The sequence below is a fragment of the Pholcus phalangioides genome, unplaced genomic scaffold (assembly GCF_987345545.1).
Source record: "Pholcus phalangioides strain wild (caught in Gottingen) unplaced genomic scaffold, Ppha-v1.0 ptg000010l_1, whole genome shotgun sequence".
NCBI lineage: Eukaryota > Metazoa > Arthropoda > Arachnida > Araneae > Pholcidae > Pholcus > Pholcus phalangioides.
This window is the reverse complement of record NW_028301603.1, coordinates 36,349,591-36,374,855: the sequence shown is the minus strand read 5'-3', so window position 1 is coordinate 36,374,855 and position 25,265 is coordinate 36,349,591. Positions and strand designations below refer to the sequence as shown.

Here is a 25,265-nt window from a genome sequence, read left to right as displayed (position 1 = left end):
CTCACAATTAGCATCTTCTAGGAACCTTAGAAATCGTTCCACTTGTAAATTCCCTAATTTCTCGACGTGTATTATTTTCTTAATGTTGTATATCTGAGCCTATGTGTAGCATCTCTGGTTCTTTGCCACCTTCTTCTAGCTCTATTCTTTTCTCTTATCATTTCCCTCAGATATCTGGGGAGTGCTAATGGGTTGTTTTCGTTTGACCTTTCCCGAGTGGAATTATTAACAGTGTCCTGCAATTTTTGTGTTAATGAGTTTATTTCATTTTCTATATCTATGGTACACTCACTAGCATTATCTGGTGTTTCAATTCCTGTAAGCACTTGCCTATATAGTGGCCAGTTTGTAATTTTTTTGATTTTTTGTTGTATGGGAATTTCGAAATCAACATCAATAATTGTTGGAATGTGATCTGATGAAAGTGCAGATATTACATCTACTGCTAAAGGAACACTGAGGTTTTTGACCAGTGTAATATCTAGGACGTCTGGTGTTCGGTTGCTGTCATCCGGATAGTGTGTCGCAGCACTTGGCCCGTATGTAATAATATTTTTATTTCTGCAATACTGCTCTAATATACGTCCTGCTGCATTATAATTATTTGAATTCCAAATTGGCGATTTAGAATTTAAATCACCGCTAAGAATTGTTGCATAATTGCAGTCAAATATATGATTTAACAGAGAGATATCAAATTGATTATTTGGTGGTTTGTATAAAACACAAATTCGGATTTTTCTAGTGCTAGTGAGATGCAAATCCACTGCCAACGCTTCGCAATCTCGGGAATGTGGGAGGTCAACAATGTCATAATTTAAATGCCTTTTGATATATTATATATCAAAAGGCATTTAAGTCTTTCGAGGAGGGAGAGTCTTTCGTGCGTTCTATCTTTCTTTATCTATCTATATATATAAAATTGATTTTCTGTGTGTGTTCTCTATACAAATCTACAATTTTAGATCGATCGTCGCCAAATTTTGCATATATACCAAATGGAACCCGACTTGAACGATAGGATACTTTAAAATTTCGTCAGACCAGGGCAAATGCCCCAAATGGGCAAAAAAACTGTCCGGTAACAATGGTTTTTGGGCCTCAACAATCACTTTCCGAACGTTTACTTTGGTTACCGTGGTTTCCTAGCGATGAGTTTCAGACGTGTTTATGTCTTTACAATGGTTTGTCACTTCTTTAATGCTGCCAGTTATGTATAATAGTTTATGCCTTTATAATGGTTTGCCATATTTTCAATACTCTCAGTAATGAGGCTTTTTGAATAGACGTCATAATCATCACCATCATCGCTTTGAGGGTCAGGAAAAGGGTGATCCTCATAGAAATCAGTATTAAAATTGCCGATTTAACTGCATAAATACGGAAATTTAGTGGGGGGGGGGGTTCCTGCCACATCAATAATTTTAAAAATTAAATTGAATTCTCGATTTTTGAAATATTGAATTCGCTTGGAGATACGAAGCCCAGAAAATTAAGTATGAAGTAATTAGCCGGATCTACTTTTGAGTTGGATATCCATGCAATAACATTGATTTCAACTTTTTATTTATATCTTCTCAAGCATGAAAATTAATGTCTCCGTATTGTCTTTTGATATTTATTTGCATAAATTCATATAGTTTAGGATGTTTTTAAAATTAGTTATGGGCCCCGTAAAGTGCATCGAAAAAATTCCACAGCTTTAATTAAGCATTTTCGGAAGCTGAAACAGGCAGAGATGGATAACTTGAAGTTCAGGGGGAGGGAATCGAAATACCTAGCACTCATAAAAAAAAGGGGGGGAGGGGACTATTCATTTCTATGTTTCTTTAAATTCAGATTTGTTTATTTCATGAGTCGCGCAGGACGTCGCCATATTGGTTATCTTTAGACACGGTTTGCATGTCCCTCAAAGAAAGAGGGAGATATCACGTGGTTCATAAAGCCTCATTGAAGAAAACCCGGGCAACGCCGGGTATTATAGCTAGTACAATCATAATTTGCTATCTTAGCTGTATAACATGGTTTTAAAAATGTTTCGCAAATTAACATCAGATCAAAATCTTCATCTGCAACAATTTCTCTAAATTCTTGGAGATCACGAATAATACCTCTGGCGTTCCACGCCATGATCTTGAGATATTTTATTTGTTGTGAACTATTATTGAACATTGGTGAAGTTTACAGATAATAGTTTCATAGATATTTCAGTAAAGCTATCAATAAATACTGAGTATTTTTCTTGATATGTCTTAGCTTGTAATATGTTATTAAAACATTTTCTCATTAGACCCATTAACTCCTGTAAGGGGAATGATATCTCATTATTACCGGTATTCACAATCTGGGACACCTCCCCATCTATCCTGTTGGGAGGGATCCTTGCGGTTACTTCTTTATTTACACTTTCCCTACGTTCAACTGCAACAGTTGATGTGGGTATAATTTCTGGTACAGAGTATACATTATTGTTTGTTTCAGTCATGTTAACATCTTTTGATGGCATTGTGTTTTTGTTAGTTTCTATTTTGTTATTTTCCACCTCTTCGTGGACATTTGCAACTTTTGCATATGTCTTATGCCTTCTTGTAGGTCTATTATTTACTTCTGTTGGTTTTTGCTGTTGAGGTAATTCCTCAGCTTCAATGTCTATTTTCTCAATTTCATCGTCACTTGAACTTGTGACGGAAAAAAGCCTGGGCTTTGGTGGTCTAAGTTTTTGTGACCCAGTAACTGCTTTAGGACCAGATTTTTTAAGGTTCCCCGGGTACCTTTTACATCCTCGGAAACTCGCCGGATGATTTAAGGAACAGTTTATACACACTGGTAAGTCCTTACCCTTTACCTTATCACACTGTGATGTGTGATGTTTTTCTGGACATTTGACACAGCGGGCTTCGTTAAAACAATTTCGGGCTGTGTGCCCATTCCAGGCTTGGCAGTTGTAGCACTGCGTGTACCCCTTCCTTCTTTTGTATGTTTCTACTCTTATCTTTAAGTAATTTAATGAAGATAATTGATATATTTCCTTGCTTTTATCTGTTCTGGGCAAATCAATGAGCCATAGTGGTATTGGGACCATAATCTTTTCACCATCTTTATGACGGGGGCTCTTTAGCTGTACCACACTAATAATTGTGTAACCCAACTCCTCGAGAGATTCTTTGATCTCATCGCAAGATGTTGTTATATCCAAATCCCTAATAACCACTCTTATGTTTTTGTCTGACTTTAGTGTGAATGTGCTAAAATTTACTCCGTCTTTTTCAAGCATTTTAGTCTCAGCTCTATGATCATTTTCTGTTGTTACGTGTAATTGCAATGTTGTGCCAGTTTTTTTGGCATCAAAATTTGATTCACAAACACCCCCAATTTTAACTGAGAGTTCTTTCCAGTTCTTGTATTTTGTCAAATTTAACGGGGGTATTCTGACTATTTTCTTCTTTTTTTCAACCAACTACCATTCATTTGTGTTAGTGGGATGTGGATCATTTGTATTTTCTTTTTCAACATTTTTACTTATTGACTTTCCATTAGCCCTGTTGGGCAAACAATTATCAGGTTGCTGAGATGGGCCAGCCACCTGATCATCTGCTATGATTTTTGTTTTTTCTTGTTGAGTGTTTTGGGAAGCCTGGGATTCATCCGCAGTCCGTGTTTCCTTTTCAACAATTACCTTTTCGTTGACAATAATGTCAGGAGTTACTTTAGTTTTCTTTTTACTTCGCGTCCCTATCGGATATTTTTCGTCATCCCTACACTTACTTAAATACAATCCACATTACCGGAAATCACGATTGTATAATTTTTTCATACTACAAAAAATTTCGGTACTAATTATTTTATCAGACGCAGCATCTTTTGAATTTTCGTAGTCTTCAACAAATTTCATAATAGTACGTAAGATACCATTAGTTTCACATTCACTATCAATTTCACATAGCCATTCACTGAACTTATTATGATTTATGAACTCTTGAATAATTGGATCCAGTTCATAAAGAATAAACTCTATAGTGTCCTGAAGAGGTAGATTTTCATCATCTACAGTTTCTTTGATCTTATCAATTATGTTACTAACATTTAACTTATCATTATTTAGCAATACACTATGCGCAAAGCATACCATCATCTTATTTTTACCAACCATGTTCGCGACATTTGCACTACTATTCACAGATAAACTCGGCCGAAAGAAAATGACAACAGAAGCAGCACTTACCATTTTGTCGCCGCTAATACAGTTATCCATTCATCTAGCCGATATATATATCCAATAGGCACTAAATGTCTCGGACGTGGAATCAAAAGTATCAAAATTTGCAGAAATATGTTGGTCTCGTAAAGGGCCCTTTCACACGGAGCGGATGCGGATGCGGGTCCGGAAGAAGATTGAACAATTGGAATATACTGCGCCTTTCAGACGAGCCGAAAAATCTCCGCACCTAGGAAATGTTCATGCGGGTCCGGACGTCGTCCGCATGTGTCAAAACCTAAGTGCGGGCTCCGCATCCGCACATAGAAGTTTTGACAATAGGTTTATTCGGAGCTATTCAGGCGATGCGGATACGGAGCGAATTCGTCCGCATCTTTGGCTACTTTTTGAAGGTGATTTTGCACGGAATTTTTTTAATTATTTGCCATAAATACCCTTAAAAACACCATATGATGGTCCCTGCTCATTAATATAATGTACCTACATACGTGTATCCCTTCGTTTCCTTCTGAGATGGAGATATAGCAACTTTAACTGCCTTTTGTCCATATTTCACAATTTTATACAATAAAACCTGTCAACAACGGCAACTTACGGGACCAAAATTATAAGCCGTTCTGTTCATTACGAATATTTAATTGACTAAATACTTTAATAACTTTAAAATTTAATTTAAAAATTTTAATTTTTTTCTTTTTAAATTTTTAAAATTATTTAAAAAATTATAAATATTTGAAATATTATTTTAAATATTTATTATTTTTTTATATTTTTGATCTTTTAATTTTTTTAAACTTAAAAAAGAAATTCTTTTATTAAACAATGTTATCCACGTACGGTGTTCACTCAGGGCCGGATTAAGACGTTTGAAGACCCTAGCACTTGAATATTTTTGGTGGTTCCCCGATACCTACAAGTATATTTTACTCGATATTCAGTCTATAAACTTAAAAAATGAAATTTTATATTTGAGAAATGACTAATCTAAGGATGGGATTTCACTATAAAAGGTTTATGAAAGTTATTTTATAAAACTTGAAAAAAGCAACTAATAAATTTATCGGTTGCATTTGCTCTAATGCAACCGATAAATTTATTAGTTGCTTTTTTTTAAATAATTGTTATAAATTTTTTATAGTGTAATCCGGCCGGGCTTATACTATAAAGTTTTATAAAAGAACTTTTATGAAAGTTGAAAAATTCAACCAATAGGCGCATCGGTTGCATTCAAGAAAGTGCAACCGGTGCACACACACATTTTGCATTCAAAAAATTCAACCAATAGAATAATATAGGGTGAATTTTTCACGTTTGATCAAAGAGCTTTTACAAAACTTTTATAGTGTAATCCCGGCCTAAGGCTGGTATTACACTATAAAACTTGAAAAATGTAACCAATAAACACATTTGTTACATTCGAGCGAACTTAACTGATCGGCCTATCGGTTGCATTTTTCAAGTTTTATAAACTAACTTTTATAAAACTTTTATACTGTAATCCCGGCCTAAGACAGAATTGTGATGTGAATATTTCTAAGCACAGACATTTTGAACGTTCCCACCCCTCCCCTTTTTTTCTACTTGCAAATTCTTTGATATCTCCTGAACTTTTTTTTTTAGGAACATATTAGTTTTGGATGTTTTTGGATTGGATTTTTCGAACATTGTATGTGTTTTTGGAATTTTTCTTCCATATTTTTCCGAAAAGACGGATTTTTTGTTTCAAAATGTTTTGAAAATATTTGAAGACATTTTCTCCCATCGACTACTTGTGAGGATCGGAATGAAGACATCTTTATTCCCATATTCTATGTGGCTCTAGATTAAACCACCAAAGAATGCCTCTAGGCTGCCTATGCCCACTGAATCAGGGGTGAAGGAGAAAAATAATTACAAAAATGGCGAAAAAACAGTTTTTATGCACGAATTTCAACCTAAAGATGCGGGCGAAAGGGTATGCGGACCCGCTTCCGCTCCGTGTGAAAGGGGCCTAAGACCTTCCCGCGCAAACACTTTTCACCATTACAATCTCCTAGTCACCCTGCCACACACACACGGGCGTCACTGCCGTCCCCACGCAAGCTTGACTTCTGCTTCTTGCGATGTATATCACTCAGCACTCAAGTTGACAGCACTGCCCACGCACATCCGCTCTCTTCGAAGTTCACCTGTCTTTTCGTATTCAAGAATTCATTTGCCGTACAGAACACTTATCCTAATCCTAAATCCTAAATATGACATAGTGGCCTGTGGGTTCCGACTGAAATTGGCAATCAGTGCATACCCCTGAGTCATTTCTTAGCCATCCTGGACTAGTAGTGCGATTTTCGCCATGGTTGTATATGTTTTATTTTTAAACTACTTAGAGTTTAATATTACCCATATTGGGTTATTAATCTAGGGGGAAAAGAAAGCTTAAGTAGGCTGGAGGAGAAATAGAAAGCAGAAAGTGTCACTCAACAAGGCAGTGACAGAATGTCACTTCATCAGCCTGTTAGGACGTCATTAAGTTATAATTAATGCTATTCTTTTAACATTAATCATTCATCATAATGCATATATTACCTACTCTCATTTTTATGTTCAGCGTCAACTATAGATCATATTAATAAATGCGATTATATGTTATTAAATGCAGTTAATTATGATTATTTGATTAAATATATATTATCTACAAAATTTGATATTTTGCAGTTGGTCTAATTATTTACACTATATATAGTTGCTTATATACATTTTTCATAATCCCGGTACCTCCGGTCTTTTCATAACCAGAAAGTTTTTGGGTCTGGAGAAAGCTGATATCTGATCTTTTGGGTAAGTGGATATTTCCCTAAGATGTTGGTATTCTGACTCTTCAAGAGTTTGGAAGAGATTATTAGCCAGCTTTTGAGCAAAGGCGTGTATGGTGGGCATTCCTATATCGTTTCTTATACTTCTATTCCTGATGAACCAATTGGCTCCCAGCATAGCTCTTATTGTTTTGTTTTGATATTGTTCTAATTTAACCATGTGTTGATTGCTCGAGTAGAGCCACACTGGTGCAGCATATAAAAGTATGGATCTGATAGCCATTTTGTATACATTTAATTTGTTCTTGATATTCAATGTTGATCTGCTTGCAAGTATGCGTTTTAAAGTGTGTTTTGCTACGTCTGCTCTTTGTATTACATAATTGCGTTGTTGCACAAATGTCAATCGTTTGTCAATTATTATTCCCATGCATTTAGTACTTAAAACAGGTTCAATGAATTTCCCCCCAACCACTATTCCGGCATCTGGGGGTAGATCTAGTTTTCCTGTGATCCACATAAATACTGTCTTGTCTGCATTAAGTTCAACTCTGCTGTTTTCGCACCATGTTTCGACTTGATCAATTAATTCTTGTAAATTACTTAATGCCTTCTGTGGTTTTCTATCTGTACAAATTATCATTGAATCGTCTGCGTACAGCGCAGTAATACCCTTAATTGCCACTGGAAAATCATTCATGTGATAATTGAGGAGGCAAGGTCCTATAACACTGCCTTGCACTATAGATGATCTAATTCGTCTAGTTGTAGATATTGTGTCATTGATTTTTACATAAAAAGTTCTTGCTGCAAGATAATGACGTACAATTTTAATTATGCTAAAGGGTAGGGCCATTCTAATCATTTTATAGAGCAACCCCTCATGCCACACTTTGTCAAATGACTTACTTAAATCCAACAGTGCAACTGCAGCTGTATCATGATGAATTCTAGCTTCTTGGAGTGTTTCTATAACTCTTAATAATTGTGTGGTTGTAGAATGACCGTCTCTAAATCCATGTTGTTCGGGCCCAATTGTTGGATGAGACTTTTCGTAAGTGTTGATACGTGTTACCACAACTCTCTCGAATAACTTTCCAAAATTACTAAGCAATGAGATGGGTCTCCAATTGCTTGGAAAGTGCAAATCTTGGCCAGCTTTTGGTATAATTTTAACAATTGCTGTTTTCCAGTTAGATGGGAAATATTTGAGCTCCAGCAATCTATTAAAAATTTTGACAATATATTCTAAAATATTATTGGGCAAATTCTTCAGTGCCATATTTGAAATTAGGTCATGCCCAGATGCTTTCCGAATTTTCAAATGTTTTATTATTGTTTTTAATTCATTGATATCTGTTGGAGTGAGAGCTGTTTGTGTTTCAGGTGGAGGATTATCAAAATATTCATTAATAGTTCTAAGCACTCTCTCGACCTGAACATTTGAAGTATTAGTGTTTGGTGAGAATTGCAGTTCAAAGGTATCTGCAAATACTTCTACCTTATCTTCATCTGTATATACCAGTCCATGCGGGCCATGTATAGATGTAAGTCTTTGGCTACGGGGTTTTTGTGCTCTATAAATTTTATAGAACGACCCATCCTCACAATTAGCATCTTCTAGGAACCTTAGAAATCGTTCACTTGTAAATTCCCTTATTTCTCGACGTGTATTGTTTCGTAATGTTGTATATCTGAGCCTATGTGTAGCATCTCTGGTTCTTTGTTACCTTCTTCTAGCTCTATTCTTTTCTCTTATCATTTCCCTCAGATATCTGGGGAGTGCTAATGGGTTGTTTTCGTTTGACCTTTCCCGAGTGGAATTATTAACAGTGTCCTGCAATTTTTGTGTTAATGAGTTTATTTCATTTTCTATATCTATGGTACACTCACTAGCATTATCTGGTGTTTCAATTCCTGTAAGCACTTGCCTATATAGTGGCCAGTTTGTAATTTTTTTGATTTTTTGTTGTATGGGAATTTCGAAATCAACATCAATAATTGTTGGAATGTGATCTGATGTAAGTGCAGATATTACCTCTACTGCTAAAGGAACATTGAGGTTTTTGACCAGTGTAATATCTAGGACGTCTGGTGTTCGGTTGCTGTCATCCGGATAGTGTGTCGCAGCACTTGGCCCGTATGTAATAATATTTTTATTTCTGCAATACTGCTCTAATATACGTCCTGCTGCATTGTAATTATTTGAATTCCAAATTGGTGATTTAGAATTTAAATCACCGCTAAGAATTGTTGCATAATTGCAGTCAAATATATGATTTAACAGAGAGATATCAAATTGATTATTTGGTGGTTTGTATAAAACACAAATTCGGATTTTTCTAGTGCTAGTGAGGTGCAAATCCACTGCCAACGCTTCGCAATCTCGGGAATGTGGGAGGTCAACAATGTCATAATTTAAATGCCTTTTGATATATAAGGCTACTCCCCCTCCTCTTTCGTGCGTTCTATCTTTCCTTATACAATCATAATTTGCTATCTTAGCTGTATAACATGGTTTTAAAAATGTTTCGCAAATTAACATCAGATCAAAATCTTCATCTGCAACAATTTCTCTTAATTCTTGGAGATCACGAATAATACCTCTGGCGTTCCACGCCATGATCTTGAGATATTTTATTTGTTGTGAACTATTATTGAACATTGGTGAAGTTTACCGATAATAGTTTCATAGATATTTCAGTAAAGCTATCAATAAATACTGAGTATTTTTCTTGATATGTCTTAGCTTGTAATATGTTATTAAAACATTTTCTCATTAGACCCATTAACTCCTGTAAGGGGAATGATATCTCATTATTACCGGTATTCACAATCTGGGACACCTCCCCATCTATCCTGTTGGGAGGGATCTTTGCGGTTACCTCATTATTTACACTTTCCCTACGTTCAACTGCAATAGTTGATGTGGGTATAATTTCTGGTACAGAGTATACATTATTGTTTGTTTCAGTCATGTTAACATCTTTTGATGTCATTGTGTTTTTGTTAGTTTCTATTTTGTTATTTTCCACCTCTTCGTGGACATTTGCAACTTTTGCATATGTCTTATGCCTTCTTGTAGGTCTATTATTTACTTCTGTTGGTTTTTGCTGTTGAGGTAATTCCTCAGCTTCAATGTCTATTTTCTCAATTTCATCCTCACTTGAACTTGTGACGGAAGAAAGCCTGGGCTTTGGTGGTCTAAGTTTTTGTGACCCAGTAACTGCTTTAGGACCAGATTTTTTTAGGTTCCCCGGGTACCTTTTACATCCTCGGAAACTCGCCGGGTGATTTAAGGAACAGTTTATACACACTGGTAAGTCCTTACCCTTTACCTTATCACACTGTGATGTGTGATGTTTTTCTGGACATTTGACACAGCGGGCTTCGTTAAAACAATTTCGGGCTGTGTGCCCATTCCAGGCTTGGCAGTTGTAGCACTGCGTGTACCCCTTCCTTCTTTTGTATGTTTCTACTCTTATCTTTAAGTAATTTAATGAAGATAATTGATATATTTCCTTGCTTTTATCTGTCCTGGGCAAATCAATGAGCCATAGTGGGGAACTGAATACATATATAGAACATAGAACACTTATATATACTTATAAATTATTTTTATTCTTAAATAAATACTCAATAAGTAGGTTTAAAAAGCACAAAATTAAACAATTTTTATCCACTAAATATATATCTTTAATTTTTTAATTTTTTGTTTCATATATATTTTTGTGTGTTTTTTTTTATATTTCCATTTTACATTTGATTCGGAACTCATAATGTTGGTTTTACTTTGCGTTACTAGATGGCGCTGCTCTAACGCAATCTGTTGATTTGCTAAGAAAACTGCGAAAAGGGGGAAATATCATATAATGCTATCATTTTCCTAAATGAGAGTGTAGTTTTCGCGCCAACGGAACGGATTCGATCGCACAAATTCGCGCGCTTTCTTCGAGTTTTGAGGCTCCGTGTTTTCTGTACGGTTAGTTCCCATTGGGATTTTTTTTTTCCCTGGACATTTTTGACAGTCGGACATGCTGGCCGTGTTAGCCGGATTGATGCTCGCTGCTCAAGGTGCGTGTGTTATATTATTATAAGCATTCTAATTACTGATTTCTTTAAAAGAAAACTTTTAATAACTTCAAGTTATTATGTTACGAGTATTATTTTGTATAATGATTTTCATTTTTTCTCAGGGATGAAATTGCTTTACGTATAGGTAGGTGCAAAAAAATTTTCAAAAACACGCATTTTTCAATTTTTGAATGTTCAAATAGTTGAACCCTCCATGTGTCTCAACTTTCTCGATAGTTCAGACAGTACATATTTTCGTATTATTTCAGTACAAAATACGATGATATATGGTACAATGCATTTTTATCTGGAAAGAGTTGATCCCTTGTCGCAGTCATTTATTATCAGAACTGCTGAAATATTTTACGTGTTCACAGAGTTATAAAATTTGTGCGAAATTCAAAATAAGATTTCATTCTTTGCTAAGCAAGATTTTATTTGTTATAGGTAACAATAAAAATTAAGGCGAACAGTACATTTTAGCCTTAATTAACCAGTTTAGCTATTTAATCCAACTCTAAGAAATTGAATTGCCCTGCTGATGTATTGTTTCAATTAAAAATATGCGAACACATCACCTATGTTTACATATGTATTTTTTGAAATTTTCATTATGTTTTTATGGGGGTGAACTGTAAAGGTCATATTAGTGCAATATCTCTAACATCGTTCTAGGTAGAACTTCCGAACTTCCCTTTATCACGAAACTAAAAAATCGGGAACATTTATACTTTGGGAATTTGGGAATTTAAGAGACTCAACAAGAGGAGAAACTTCGTGAAACTTCAACAACCTGAAATAAGCCGTTTGGATATGTTATCGCATGTCAGAGTTCCTCATAAGTTCAGGACTCTGTGAGAATATGAATTTCCGAGATCTTTTTTTTGTTATGGATATGTTTTATTATCATGGCCGATTTCATGCGATTCCGTACATTCTGTATAGATTTTTGTTAAATTAATTTGATTTAGGAAATTGATAATATCAATTCCACAAAAAATGAAGGTTCATTTCAAGATACCTTTTTTCAACAGTTTCCTATCAATTCCGTAGATCGTGGATCAATAATCCGTACGCCGCCAGACTGCCTCTTTTGGCCGGGTACACACTAGACAGATACAGATCGGTTAAAATAACTCAGAGTATCCGATCTTAGAATAACAGCAACGAAAAGATTCACTTATGAACCGTTAGGCTGTCGAAAAAAAAAAAATTCTGCTCAGTGTCCAATGATGTTCGTCCTTTCAACTGTTACATAAAACATCAATGTGGCTGTGTTATCATTATGGCTGCGTTTGCCATAATGATAACTTAATTTGTATTTCTTGAAAATCTGAATTGATATATTGATATGTATAGTAAGTACTTCTTTCGTGTTTTACCATAACATCAGGGATTCAATTTGAAATCTCAAAAACGAAACTAATAATATATATATATATATATATATATATATATATATATATATATATATATATATATATATATAATATATATGCAGGGAATATCACAAACAGAGGGTAGGTCTATGACCTTTCACTGGCGAAATGCTGATCCTAGAGGTATACTTTCCAGTAAGAAAAAGTTTCCAAATAACGTGTCGTACTCAGGTATGTCATAGTTGTATAGTTATTAGAATAAAATAATTAACTTTCGATACGGTCCCCCTTATTTCTCTCTTATAACTTCCAATTAAAAAGTGCTTGCTCTGTCTCTCCTGATGCCAACAAAAAGAAATTCATGTTCCTAAGTGCCATATTCACTGAGATATTCGAATTCGAAAAACAGAAATGTGGGAAAAACAGCGTTAATTGCCGATAAAACGGTGTTTTTTCCGCATTTGGAGATGGGGGTTTTTTTTGCATCAGGACAGACAAGGCAACAACTTTCCAACTGAACTTTCGGGCAGACGGGGACTGTAAAATAAAATGTAAAAAAAAAAATGCAATGACTACAATTCCCTTGGAACATGAATAACATGCATGAGTGCTACAAGTTATTTGGAAACTTTTTCCAACTGGAAGTATACCTCTAGGATCTCATCCAGCTCGTACGAAGCAGCATCAAACAGGGAAGCTTATGGGAGTCTTAAAGACTCGGTACGCCCTGAGAAAATGTATCTACCTCAGTTAGTCAGTCACCTCTAGGATCACTGATTCGGCATTATAATGCTATACCCCGTCCCTTCCCCGTTTACAATGCACCCTGTCCTAACTGCCTGATTGATTCATTGCCAGTTTCGTCATTGCTTAGACGAAACCGCTGAAGCTATAAATATGAAATTCATTCAATATTAAATGTATATTCTAGAATGTAAGGGAGGACCCTCAAGACCTCCTTGCCCTAGGAGGTCTTGAGGGGTTTCAAATGTTATGCGGGGGAAATGATCGCCAGGCAATTTTCAGATTGCCAAAACCACGCGAGCGAGAAAAGCCGCGGGTAACAGCCAGTTTATTCATAATTCCTTTCCAGCTATAAATAATTCCCATTCATGGATCACCTTCTTACACCAGCTCTATTTTATTTTCTCCTGTCATTTCATGACGATTGTCAGTGGTTCCCAAACTTTTCGAAGCGTGACCCCCCCCCCCCTTTTTTGACAATTATATCATGTGATGATGGCATGCCATCGATGACCCCTAACCATAGGCTGACTATAATTTACCTCTTTTAATTATGAAATTAATTCCACACGCACTTTTTTTAAACCAGGGTCCTTACCTTTTTCTATAAGAGATACGACTTTTGTCTCGTCTCATTTTTATGGATTTAGTTTCGCGGGAAAAAACGCACATGCCGAATGATCCGAAAGGCTCCCAGAAAGCCTTGCGAAAAGAATGTGCAAATTAGGTAAGTGACGCTAGAAAACGGGAGTGGTCTTGTAGTTAATATTTTTTCTGTTGTTTTTTTCATTTTTGGATCGTAGCAATAAGAGAAGAAATTACTGAAAAGTATTGCAAATATTGTCGAATGAGTTTTCAAGATACCATTTCCCCTTGTATATCGTCAACTCTGATCAAAAATTTCGAAAAAATCCGAATGCTACATTTCCTCAATCGCTATTTTTTCTCCTCGCAACATAATTTCTTCCACCACTGTACCATCCACTAATCTGTATACGATTTGTGAAAATCTAAGTGCGATATTCACCAACATGATTTAAAACTACAGTCACAATTTTTTGATAAGAGATCGACACGGATTAGTTAAATTCAGGATTTTAACCAATGGATCTTGACTTATTATCCACAAATTTTGACTACGGTTTAAACCATGTCGGGGTGAATACAGCCCTAAATGGAGGCTCCATTATGAAACTGCTCGCAACAACCGACTTCGAAAGCCCTACCGCAAGGTCCTCGACTCTGATATCAGTCACACGAAATCCCGCAAGTCCATTCCAATATCCTTCCTTGCGGAAAAGGCAGTAAAGGCAGGGGAACAAGTGTCATGAGAAGTTATAATTTCTCTTCTGGAGTCGGGAGGGGGAAATAGTAATTCATTTCCTTCCTGATTCCGTCCGTTTCCAGAAAGCACGCGTAAAAGTGAAATACGGAGACAGATCCTGAGACTAATTATTCATCGTCGACATTATTCTGCTGGGCGGGATGGCAACACCCAGAAAGACACACCCTCTCGTAGCGGTTGACAGCCACCTCACGGCATACTTACCAGGGGGGGGGCCCCCTCTACAACTAAGCAAGACCAAAAAAAGCAAAAGAAAAAAAAAATGGCCTCCAAAATGAGGGACAGAACATCATCAGTCAACCATTTGGTTGAACACTGATTCACGCCATGGATCATTCAGTCTCTCGTTCGTTGTAAATTTAACATTTTATTGGTGCCAAACATCGACTCGCGCGTTGTTTGTGTGTAGGCGGAATAATTGATGAAACCACAAGTTTTCAGTTTTTCACTCAGCGTCGTCTATAACGCAAAAAGGCGTTTCAAGCCCCACAAGTCATAGACACTTTTGTCTTTGTCGGGGATGACAAAGAATTTGCGAATATATTTTAACTATTTCTAAATATCCGTGTCCCTCTATTTTATGAGGTTGTTCAACCCTATGAACGCATTGGCGAGGTAAATGCGTTTAAAAGGATATTCTTCTGCCAATGACAAGCCTACAATTTTGTAAAGCTGATTTCTCAAAAGGTACAACTTTTCCTATCACACTTTTACTCGTCCTCTGCGGAACTTACTTTACTCTACAGAACTTTGCACACATGCTGATACACGGAAGAAAGCCTATTTCATACATGTTTAACCCATGTCCCATTGGCCAAATGTGGTCCTCATTATCATCTGATGTACCCGTGACCTCAAACATAATTTTGTAAAAATGACCTAGGCGGGACATTTTCAGATAACTTAAACGTCCTGCGTCTGGTTTACAGGTCATTTAAGTGGCTCGCGGCGTGTTCACAGACATTTTGAGTAGCCCGTAGCATGTTCACAGATATTTTGAGTGAGCCACGCCACATTTCCTCATCGCTTGCTCCGGCAGTTTCAGGTCACTTAAGCGGCCCGCGACTAATTTTCAGAACATTTAAATGACTCAAGGTGCAGATCCCCATCACTCAAAACTTCATATTCCCAACTCACTTGAGTAATTTCACCCAAATCACTTACTTAAGCAGAACATTATCATTGAATAACTTAGGATATTAAGCCAACAGAAAAAAATTCCATCTTTCGAAGGCAATATTCGCCAAGATATTTCAATTCAAAAATCGGGGAAATGGTATGAAGGAAAAGGGAAAACTAATGCTCCTATCCCTCATTTATGCTGTTCTTTCCCAACTTTTCTCCGATTTCAGAATACGAATATTGTACTTAGAAACGTGGAATTTTTTCATTGGTATCAGGAGAGACAGGACAACAACTTTATTATTGGGTATATGAGACAAGAAAAAAAAACCTAAAAAAACAGCCGATAGGTGGCGATGGCACGAGTGGCTTCGGTGGAAATATGCAAATGAGACTATGCAAATTAAGAACTTGTGTTCCTAATCCGCAACCAGTTCACCGTCGTACACCGTGTATGTGGACCTGCTGCACTCTGCCGTTGCTGGATTTGACTCGCTTGCAATGTGTTATCCCCTGTGGTAGCGTTCATGTAGAACGCATACTGCTGAATAAACGATTTGGAGGCATTCTGATGGTTATTTGCGTATCTTTTCTTTGACTTGTGTACGTCAGCGCCACCTATCACCCGTTTTTTAGATTTTTTTCCTGTCAAATAATTCTTGCGACCTAGCGATGCTAACCCTGAAGACCGTTTTTTATTTCCGTTATTTTTCCGGTTTTTATGAATTTTTAAAGTCTACTTTTTTACTTTCTTGCGCACCCTGTATTTATAGTATTGTTTTTTAAGATGAGCATTTTGAGTCTTCTTTATCCTTGTTTATGTTTTAACAAATTAAAATGTACAAAAGAAGTAAAAATGAATGTTTTCTTTAATAAATGTTTTAAGTTTATAATGCTTAGTTAATAATGTTCAATAAATGTTTCAAGTGATGACACATAGTTACCCCTTAGGGGTGCCGACTATGTGCCACGCAAGAAACATTCCCTGTCCCTTCCTTGTCATCATAATTTTTTTTTATTAAATATCAGAAATCGAAAGCTGATATATAAGGCTACCTTTAGTAAAATCCCCAGTGGCCTACGCAAAGTATAAGGGAAAAATATCAAGGAAAACCTCAAAAAGCGGCGCAGTCACCCCGGTTTACGGCAGTGCTTTCACTGCCAAAAAAAATGAGGGCATATCTTCATCACCAATTTCTTAGAATGAACTGAAAAGAAATGGAATTTACGTACTTGTAAAGCATACACACACACAGGTATTTCCCCGCTTTAGATATACATTATTCAGAGGCAAAATGCATACTTAATCTGTTATTCACATCAAATATTATTCGATACAGAGATCGTATCAGTACACGAGATTTCGCTTTTCGAATCTAGGGGAAGATGTAATGATGTTATACCTGGCAAGTGCATTTGGCAATACGTACCTGAAAGCGAGACGATATGACCGAAACGAATCACGCTCAGTGCTAAACTATTTCTCCGGTACATAGAGACGTGCTTCCATCTTTTTCAAAACATTTTCTATGACAATTCCCTTCTCCCTTTTTACTTTGTACTCACTCTTTTTCTCCTGTAATCATATTTTCTCATCTTTTATCCTTTTTTCCCTGGTGTTATATAATTCATACTTTAATTTTTGCTTCTCTATTCTCCGATCATGTCGTGATCGTTGAATGCGACACGTTTCGTGACTGAACTCGACGCCACGAACGCGAGACGCGACCGAAACGTGTCGTAATACCGACGAATGATAAGCCCGGAATGGAAAATTAGAACTTGGAGGGTTTTATATCTTTTCAATGCTGGGACGTTTATCCTCTGAGGAATCATTCAATTTCTTGTTTGTATACGAGAGAGGAGGGACCGTACAAAAAAGTTTTTTTCTTTTATGTATCAGGCTTGTTGAGAAATCAAAACTAATAAAAAACTAATAAACTGGCAACCAAGAATTTATGATTCCTTGGCATCTATTTTCTACATTTCACACTTAATACCCAGGTTGCTAATGCTGCCTTAATCTCATTAATCGCTTGTCGTATAGGTATGATTCTAATTTAAAAAAAAAAAAAAAATGCTCAAAAGCCATTAAAAACGTACTCTGTCGCGAGAGTGAAAATACAGTGTGTGTCTCATATTGAAAACCACAAGTCTTTCTATTTTCTAGAAGTCTTTCTTTTGCAGAGTTGAGGCTAAAAATGTTGGAGACGTCAGTGGTATTTATCAAAATCTATTCTCTAGTTTTCTTATCACTAATTTCAAGCCGGCTGGGCAGTGTTTCTCAAAGTGTGCGTTGTGGCTCCTAGGAGCGTTTAGCCCCCCCACAAAGGTAGAGCTGACATGACACAAGCCCCGGGGTCCGGGATGATTCTTAATTTTTTTTTTTGCTTTTTTCACGCATAAATTCATTATAAGAGGGGCCCCATGAAAGTCTGTGCCGGGGGGCCTGCAAAAATTCCTAGCTTTTCTGCTCCAGGATGTGGCCACGAGTGACAAAAGTTTGAGAACCAATGCAGTAGGGTGTGGAAGATAGAATTCGCACTAAATCCTTAAAAACAATAGTAAAAAAATTTACAGTTTTTGAAAGAAACTGATATTTAATTACTTTTTTGACGGAAACTTCTTATTTTCTTGGTGTGCGTATGTTTTGCTAGAAAAACACAAAGAGCTAGAAAAAATATGGAAAGATCGTACTTCAGTGATCTTAGTTCTAGAAATCATTTGAAATTGTACATAAGTTAATTGAGAATACCGACAGTGATGTGCAAATACAATAATATTTAGTTGTCTTTTTTCGACATTGATTCCTTCAGAATCTAATGGGTCCGATGTACAGTACATTTGAATTTAGACATTCATCGAGTGTTTCATAAAAAAATGTCCGAAAATAAAATTTTGTGGTTCATTGTAGGGCGCTAGTAACTAAAATATGAAACATAATCAGCAAGACGGCAATGCATGAAAAGAAAACTTTTGATGCTACGTCTTTGAAACTGAAACTTTGACCCCGAAGAAGATATTACACCAACGCCCCGCCCTCCAGAAATTTCAGAACATAAAATTTTATTTTAATTTATACCGAAAAAAAATATGTATGCTTCGTGAATGTATGTATTCTTCCAATTATATGAGAGTTCATGAAGATTTTAAATCCGATGATTAGATTCAGATTTCTCACAATAACGTTGTGCTCAGCTATCAAGTTATTTGAGTGTCATCCATTTCGAAGATTTATAATTTCACTGAAAGTAATGCATAATCGATTTTATATCCGTTTGAGGATAATAAATCTAGTTACGATGGAAGAGTGGTGTTTCATTTCATGACTTTTTTATCTTAGCTGCTTTATTATTGTGAATGTAAACTGAAGAGCCAAAAAAACTGGCCCAGGCTGGCGTATGCAAATAAAGAGATATGGAACCAATCAGAGTACGGCGCTGCGGTCGGCAACGCCTATATAACACAACAAGTGTCTGGCACAGTAGTTAGATCGGTTACTGCTGCTACAATGGCAGGTCATCGAGATTTAAGTGAGTTTGAACGTGGTGTTATAGTCGGCGCACGAGAGATGGGACATAGCATCTCCGAGGTAGAGATGAAATTTGGATTTTCACGTACGACCATTTCACGAGTGTACCGTGAATATCGGGAATCCGGTAAAAAATTAAATCTACGACATCGCTGCGGCCGGAAAAAGATCATGCAAGAACGGGACTGACGAGAATCATTAAACGTGACAGACGTGGAACCCCTTGCCCGAGTGGCATGGTGGTAAGATGCTCGTCTACCATCGTGAAGGTTGTTGTTAGGGTCCCGGGTTCGACCCCAACGGAGGATATAGATAAAATATTTTCCCAAACGAACTCGAGGCGACCACCGATAGACAGCACCTTCACTTCAACCCATCTCACTAATGGCAGTAAATTGCAATATAGCGATATGGCCAGAGTTGGTGTTTGGTGAAGTAGTAGACGTGAAACCTTTCCGCAAATTGCTGCAGATTTCAATGCTGGGCCATCAACAAGTGTCAGCGTGCGAACCATTTAACGAAACATCATCGATATGGGCTTTCGGAGCCAAAGGTCAGTTTTTTTGGCTCTTCAGTGTATATACGAGATATAGTGATAAACAAATTCGGGATATTTAGAGCAGAAGGGGAGCTTTAATTGCGATGCATTTCGTTTCAACTCTTTCTTCTCTTGCTCATTTTTGCATCACCACATAATGGTTAATAATAACAAAAAGAAATTTAGATTTTCTGATGTATTAAAATTAATGTTGTTGTTTTTTTTTTCTATTGTACTAGAAATTCTTCGATTATTAATCAAACGTATAGCTAGTCATTGTTTCATGAGTAACTGTAGTTGTAAAATAATCCTCTTTCTCCGACCTAGAACCCCGCGCAGCAGCCGTCAACATCCCGTCACTGTGCACCGCCCATGGAATAAAAGAGTGTTAAATGCCTATCCCGACCAATTCAGCCGGATCTGGTAGTCCGCGTGACGGGCCGGATATAGAAGGGTAAAGGTTAAACGGTTTGATACTTGGATATTTGGAGCTCGAGTCCAAGTCATTTCTGCAATGTCCGTTGACATACTTTACCTAGCTCCTCATAGTGCCAAGATAACAAGGTGGGTATTGTCGTTCCCACGGTACAATGTGACAATCACTTACCGCAAAGGTTCTAGACCCGGAAATGCTGACGCGTTATCTAGACTACCACCTCCAGAAGATGGGTAGGGGCGCAGCTTATTAGTGTAACATGATGAATCGGGATAAGCACATTATGTCTAACACATATATATCTTTTTTTCCCAGATATTGAAATTTGTAACTGCGAATCCGTTCTTTTGGTGAAATGCAAAATGTAACAAAGCTTGTATATATTAGGAAAGTACAGTGGAACTTCGGTTAACGAGTGGTTCGGTTAGCGAGCAAATCGCTCGCTGTTTATTTATTGTCACGAAGAAGACGAGAGCTCAGTGCTCGGTACTTCGCATCAACTAGCAACGGCAACGGCCTCACCCATGTGAGGTTTTTTCCCCCCTTTCTACCCGAATTGAGTGTTACGAGCGAATGGACTTTCTACCTTGGTAATGTGTGTGATGATATTGTGTGTCATGTGGTGGTGTTGAGTATGTTGTGGCGTCATTGAATGTGTTAAGGGAGACAGACAGACCATGACCTATTGGACTTCTTTCTAACATACACATATATGCACAACACAATTCTACACACAAACAATATATACTTTCCTTTCTTCGTAGGCCTTCTTGGCCAGTTTGTATGCTGACAGGCGGCCCATAGGGATGGGAATCAGCCTTAATTCAATTCTGGTCTGGCTGTCTACCACTTTATTGAGTACTTGAGATCAAAGTGGATCCTTACGGAACCAAGGACAGTCCTACTTTGTAAGCTTACTGATGTTATTTTATTTTACAAAATATCAGCCGTTAAAATTTTGAAGCAAATTTGATAATTTAATAATTATTATTGTTTATAGAAATATTTCATTGCATCATATTACATCCTTTTTTCAATATATTTCACCAATCAGAGACCTTTTACAATGTCAATTGAAAAATCACATTAGTTTTATTCGGTAAGTAGCAGCAGATATTTCAGATCAATGATTTCCGTTATTAACATGTTAGATTGCAGTGGTTCTTACATGGTGACATATGGCCCTCTCTAGCGTGATTGGGATATTCTGGAGGGGGGGGGGGGACACAGGTGAAAATCAGATGAAAGAGAACTACGACAAGTGCTGAAGAGGGCCCTCAGAGACACAGAGCGAGGTGATAGATTTCAAGTGAATTATGGGGTGGGAGAAAATGTTAATACTTTCTGAATATATATATATATATAGCACAGCATGGAGCCAGGACCATCTAAACCCGCGGGCCCATATGAGCAGGGCCCGGGATTCCTCATATCCATAGAAGGGACGGCACATGATGAGATCTGGTACTACAATTTCTGGATGTAATATGTAAGCTGTTACTTCTCTCCAGCCAAGTACGGGTGACTCCAAAACACTTTGTTAGTGCCGTCTTAATACGTGGACCCACCCTGGAACGGCCCGGGAGCCTCAAGTTTGAAAGGGGTGCTCATGATAACGATATTTCGTGAAAATTTTCGAGAGCTTAAATATGAGAATAGCATACTTGACAGGCATGTCTATCCAACTACAGGGGCCTTAAAAAATACATTACTATATCCAAGTGGGGAGGGGAAGTCGATGGGGCTCTTAAGACGACCCTGCACTTTTCCTGCGGACCCATGATGTTGAGACGCCCTCTCCGCAAGAGGGAAGTTCACTGATTTCCTAGCCCAGGATAGGCGCGCCAAGGTCAATATCTCTGAAAATTCATTGGCTCGTCCAGTATATGCATTTTATTTGTATTATATATATTATTATTTTTGCATTATTGATTAAATCAAAATTCGAAGAGATAATACTATGAACAAGATGTAATTATTGTTTTAATTTGCAATTTTTTTTCAACATATTTTTGTGACGTTATGAAAATCCAATCATTCTGCGTGCACATGAGCATAAATTATTACTGTTTATTGTTTATGATAATAGAACAATAATGGAGGTTGCTTGAGAAATAGAAATTTAGCATTACAAATCATTCGACCTTCTGGAACGACAAGTAGTCCCTTGAGGGTCACAAAGTGGGGGTATGTGTATGTACATTTTTGTTTACTTTTTATGCATTTTTGTTAACTTTTTATGCCTTTTGTTTACTTTTTATGCATTTTGTTTACTTTTTATGCATTTTGTTTACTTTTTATGCATTTTTGTTTATTTATTATGTATTTTTGTCTTGTCATCTGTCTTTCCTTTGTATTTTGTAATGTGTTCTGTTTTGTCCAAAAATTAAAAAAAAAAAATGTCGTTCTTGAATTATTCAAGCCGAGTTATTTATACAATTATACAATGAATAATTATACAATTATTCATTCCGAATGAATAATTGTGGAACGAATTAACCGTGTTTCCATTATTTCCTATGGGAGGGTTTGATTCGCATAACGAGCACGTTCGAGGAACGAATTAAGCTCGTTAACCGAAGTTCCACTGTACATAGAAAATGTTTGTAAATGTAAATGCATTTGGTGTATACGTATTACCAATGTGTACCCCGTATGGTATTTTCAATACGACGATGGTAATTGTTGAATTTTTTTTTCTAAATGTGGCAAGCTCAGTTGTCTCGGAAAAAAAATAGACAATAAGCTCCCCTGGAGTTGGGGACAAATAAGGCCCCGGGACGAATCGTCAGGGAAGTTGCTAAACGAAGACGAAAAGAAGGAAAAAGTATCTGACAAATATAGCGCGGGACCCACAGAGAAGGAAAATGGTCACCCTCCGGATATTTTTGTATTATTGGCGATGTGATCAGTACGTACACGTAGCGACTGAAGGCTGGTAATTTTCCTATCCCCGTTAGTTAAGCAAATGTTATTGTTTCGAAATACAACCTCTGACAATAAAGTTCGGTGAATAGTCCTGTAACATTCACGTAGATGAAATGTTAACGAAAGTTACCTTACTGTCCTTCGAAATAGTCACTTCCCATTACTATGCACCGCTGAGATGTCCTATACATGTCCTGGAAACTTTGCAAGAAGTCTTCTTTTGGGATGGAGTTCAAAAGCCTCGTCACGTTTCGTTGGATGTCATGAATATCGTCAAATCTCTTTCCTTTCAAAACGAGTCGTGGGAATAGAAAGAAGTCTGGAGGATTGAGACCTGGCGAGTATGGTGGATGTTCAATTCGCACCAACCCCTTTTTTCATAGGAACTGTTTGACTGATATTGGCTGTGTGAGGGCAAGCATTGTCGTGAACAAGAAACCATGAACCTTGTTGCGCGTACTGAGGTCGTACCCTGCGTAGACGTTTCATGAAACGGGTCAAAATTTCAATGTACTTTGCAGCATTCATCGTCGTTCCCTCAGGTAGAAATTCCTTGTGGATTTTCCTGTTCATTTTCATTAAACAAGCACTTTGTAAAACAAGTCTTTCACGGAACACAAACGACGCTCAACTGAACAACAGTGGCGGCACCTGCCGCTACGCATGTGCAGCGTTTTGCTTCGCCAGTGTTGCCAGATCGGCCGTTCTGACTTCATTCACCGAACTTTATTGTCAGAGGTTGTATATATATCAACGGCTCATCACTGAGTACCTGTGCAATTACTTGACCACAGAGAGGAGGATCATTACAACCAGCGTGGATTGTAATTAGTTCGAAGGTCAATATTGATGAAATGTTACTTTTATTTTCAATTCACTTACATTTAATTACAAGAAAATATGATATCATATGTATTTGAAATCAAATAATTTTTGAAAAAACCACTTTTATTGGTTTCAAAGACAATTAAAAAAGTTGTAAAATGGAAATTATACAGTGACATTTCATCAATAGATGATAGTTCATCACATGACACTGCGTCAAGTTCACGTGTCATCAATGATTTCGAATTAATATAATGGAAGAAAAATTGGAGATGATCTTTATGGAACGTATTGCATCAATATTGTAAATGCGATATTTACATATAGTAGAATCCCGATTATCGTAGCTAGTGGGAGACCGGGCCTATATTAGATAATCCGGATCTTATTGAGGTTTGGCATTACATGCAATAAATAGAGGCATGAATACTGGAAATCACGTTTACACGAAAGTATTTGTAATTACTACAATAATACCACAATTACTGCATAGAGCAATAAAATGATCAAATGAATACAGTAAAGGAGATACTGCAACGTATATATGTATAATTAACATTTCGAGGATTATAGACCAGTGATTTTCAACCGCCGGGCCGCGGCATCAGTCAAACCGGGCCGTGCGTGCGTGCGTGTGTGTGTGATTCATCTTTTCATTCTTCCCCATTTATTTCCCACAGTCGTGTTTATAACCGGGCCTTCCACTCGACTAAAAATACTCAACCGGGCGGCGGGCTTCCAAAGGTTGAGAACCGCTGTTATAGACAGTGCTTTAAGAAATTATTTTTCGAAGTATACTGTCATCGGGCAATCAAAAATGCTTCTGAGAGCACCAGGGTGCTCTCGAGCATTGGTTTAAAAACCAGTCAAGGGAGTTAATTTATTTTTCTCTCATAAGTGACAAATTGAATTAAATTGACCGGATGAATTAAATTCTTTCCGCACCGTTGCTGAACCCACTCATAAAATCTCATCCTGTATCTGTAGCCTCCACCGCCACCCTGATCGCTACAATGTTTTTCACAAGGGGCGATATCGCCCTTTATAACAAATTTTCGTGAAATCTCTCCGCGAGTTCTTCCGTGTGAACGAGTTTGTTTCAAGCTGATGTGGTAGCAGGGGATGTGCGATGGTTCCAGTCGCACAGGGGCCCCGCGCTTCAAGAGGCCCCCCGCACTAACGGTAAATCATTTGAGACTTTCACAACCAGTGCTTAAATTATTTCTTGCATTCAATCCGAATTGCCATTAATTGCGGAATTATTAATTTTGTTAAATTCAGAGTTCTCATCAATTTTGGAATTTTTCCCCTAGTTTTAATCTTGAAAATTTCAA

General features: G+C 37.1%; 1 protein-coding gene across 1 annotated transcript in view; it reads left to right on the top strand.

Moving 5' to 3' along the window:
* The first annotated feature begins 10,900 nt into the window (after nucleotides 1–10,900).
* Nucleotides 10,901–25,265, top strand: part of LOC149081362 (uncharacterized) — a 110,836-nt gene continuing 96,471 nt past the window's right edge. Inside the window, exon 1 of the mRNA XM_089238174.1 lies at nucleotides 10,901–11,082. Within this exon, the coding sequence (XP_089094300.1) occupies nucleotides 11,043–11,082 (40 nt within the window). The 5' untranslated portion in view covers nucleotides 10,901–11,042. The remainder of the gene's footprint in view (nucleotides 11,083–25,265) is intronic.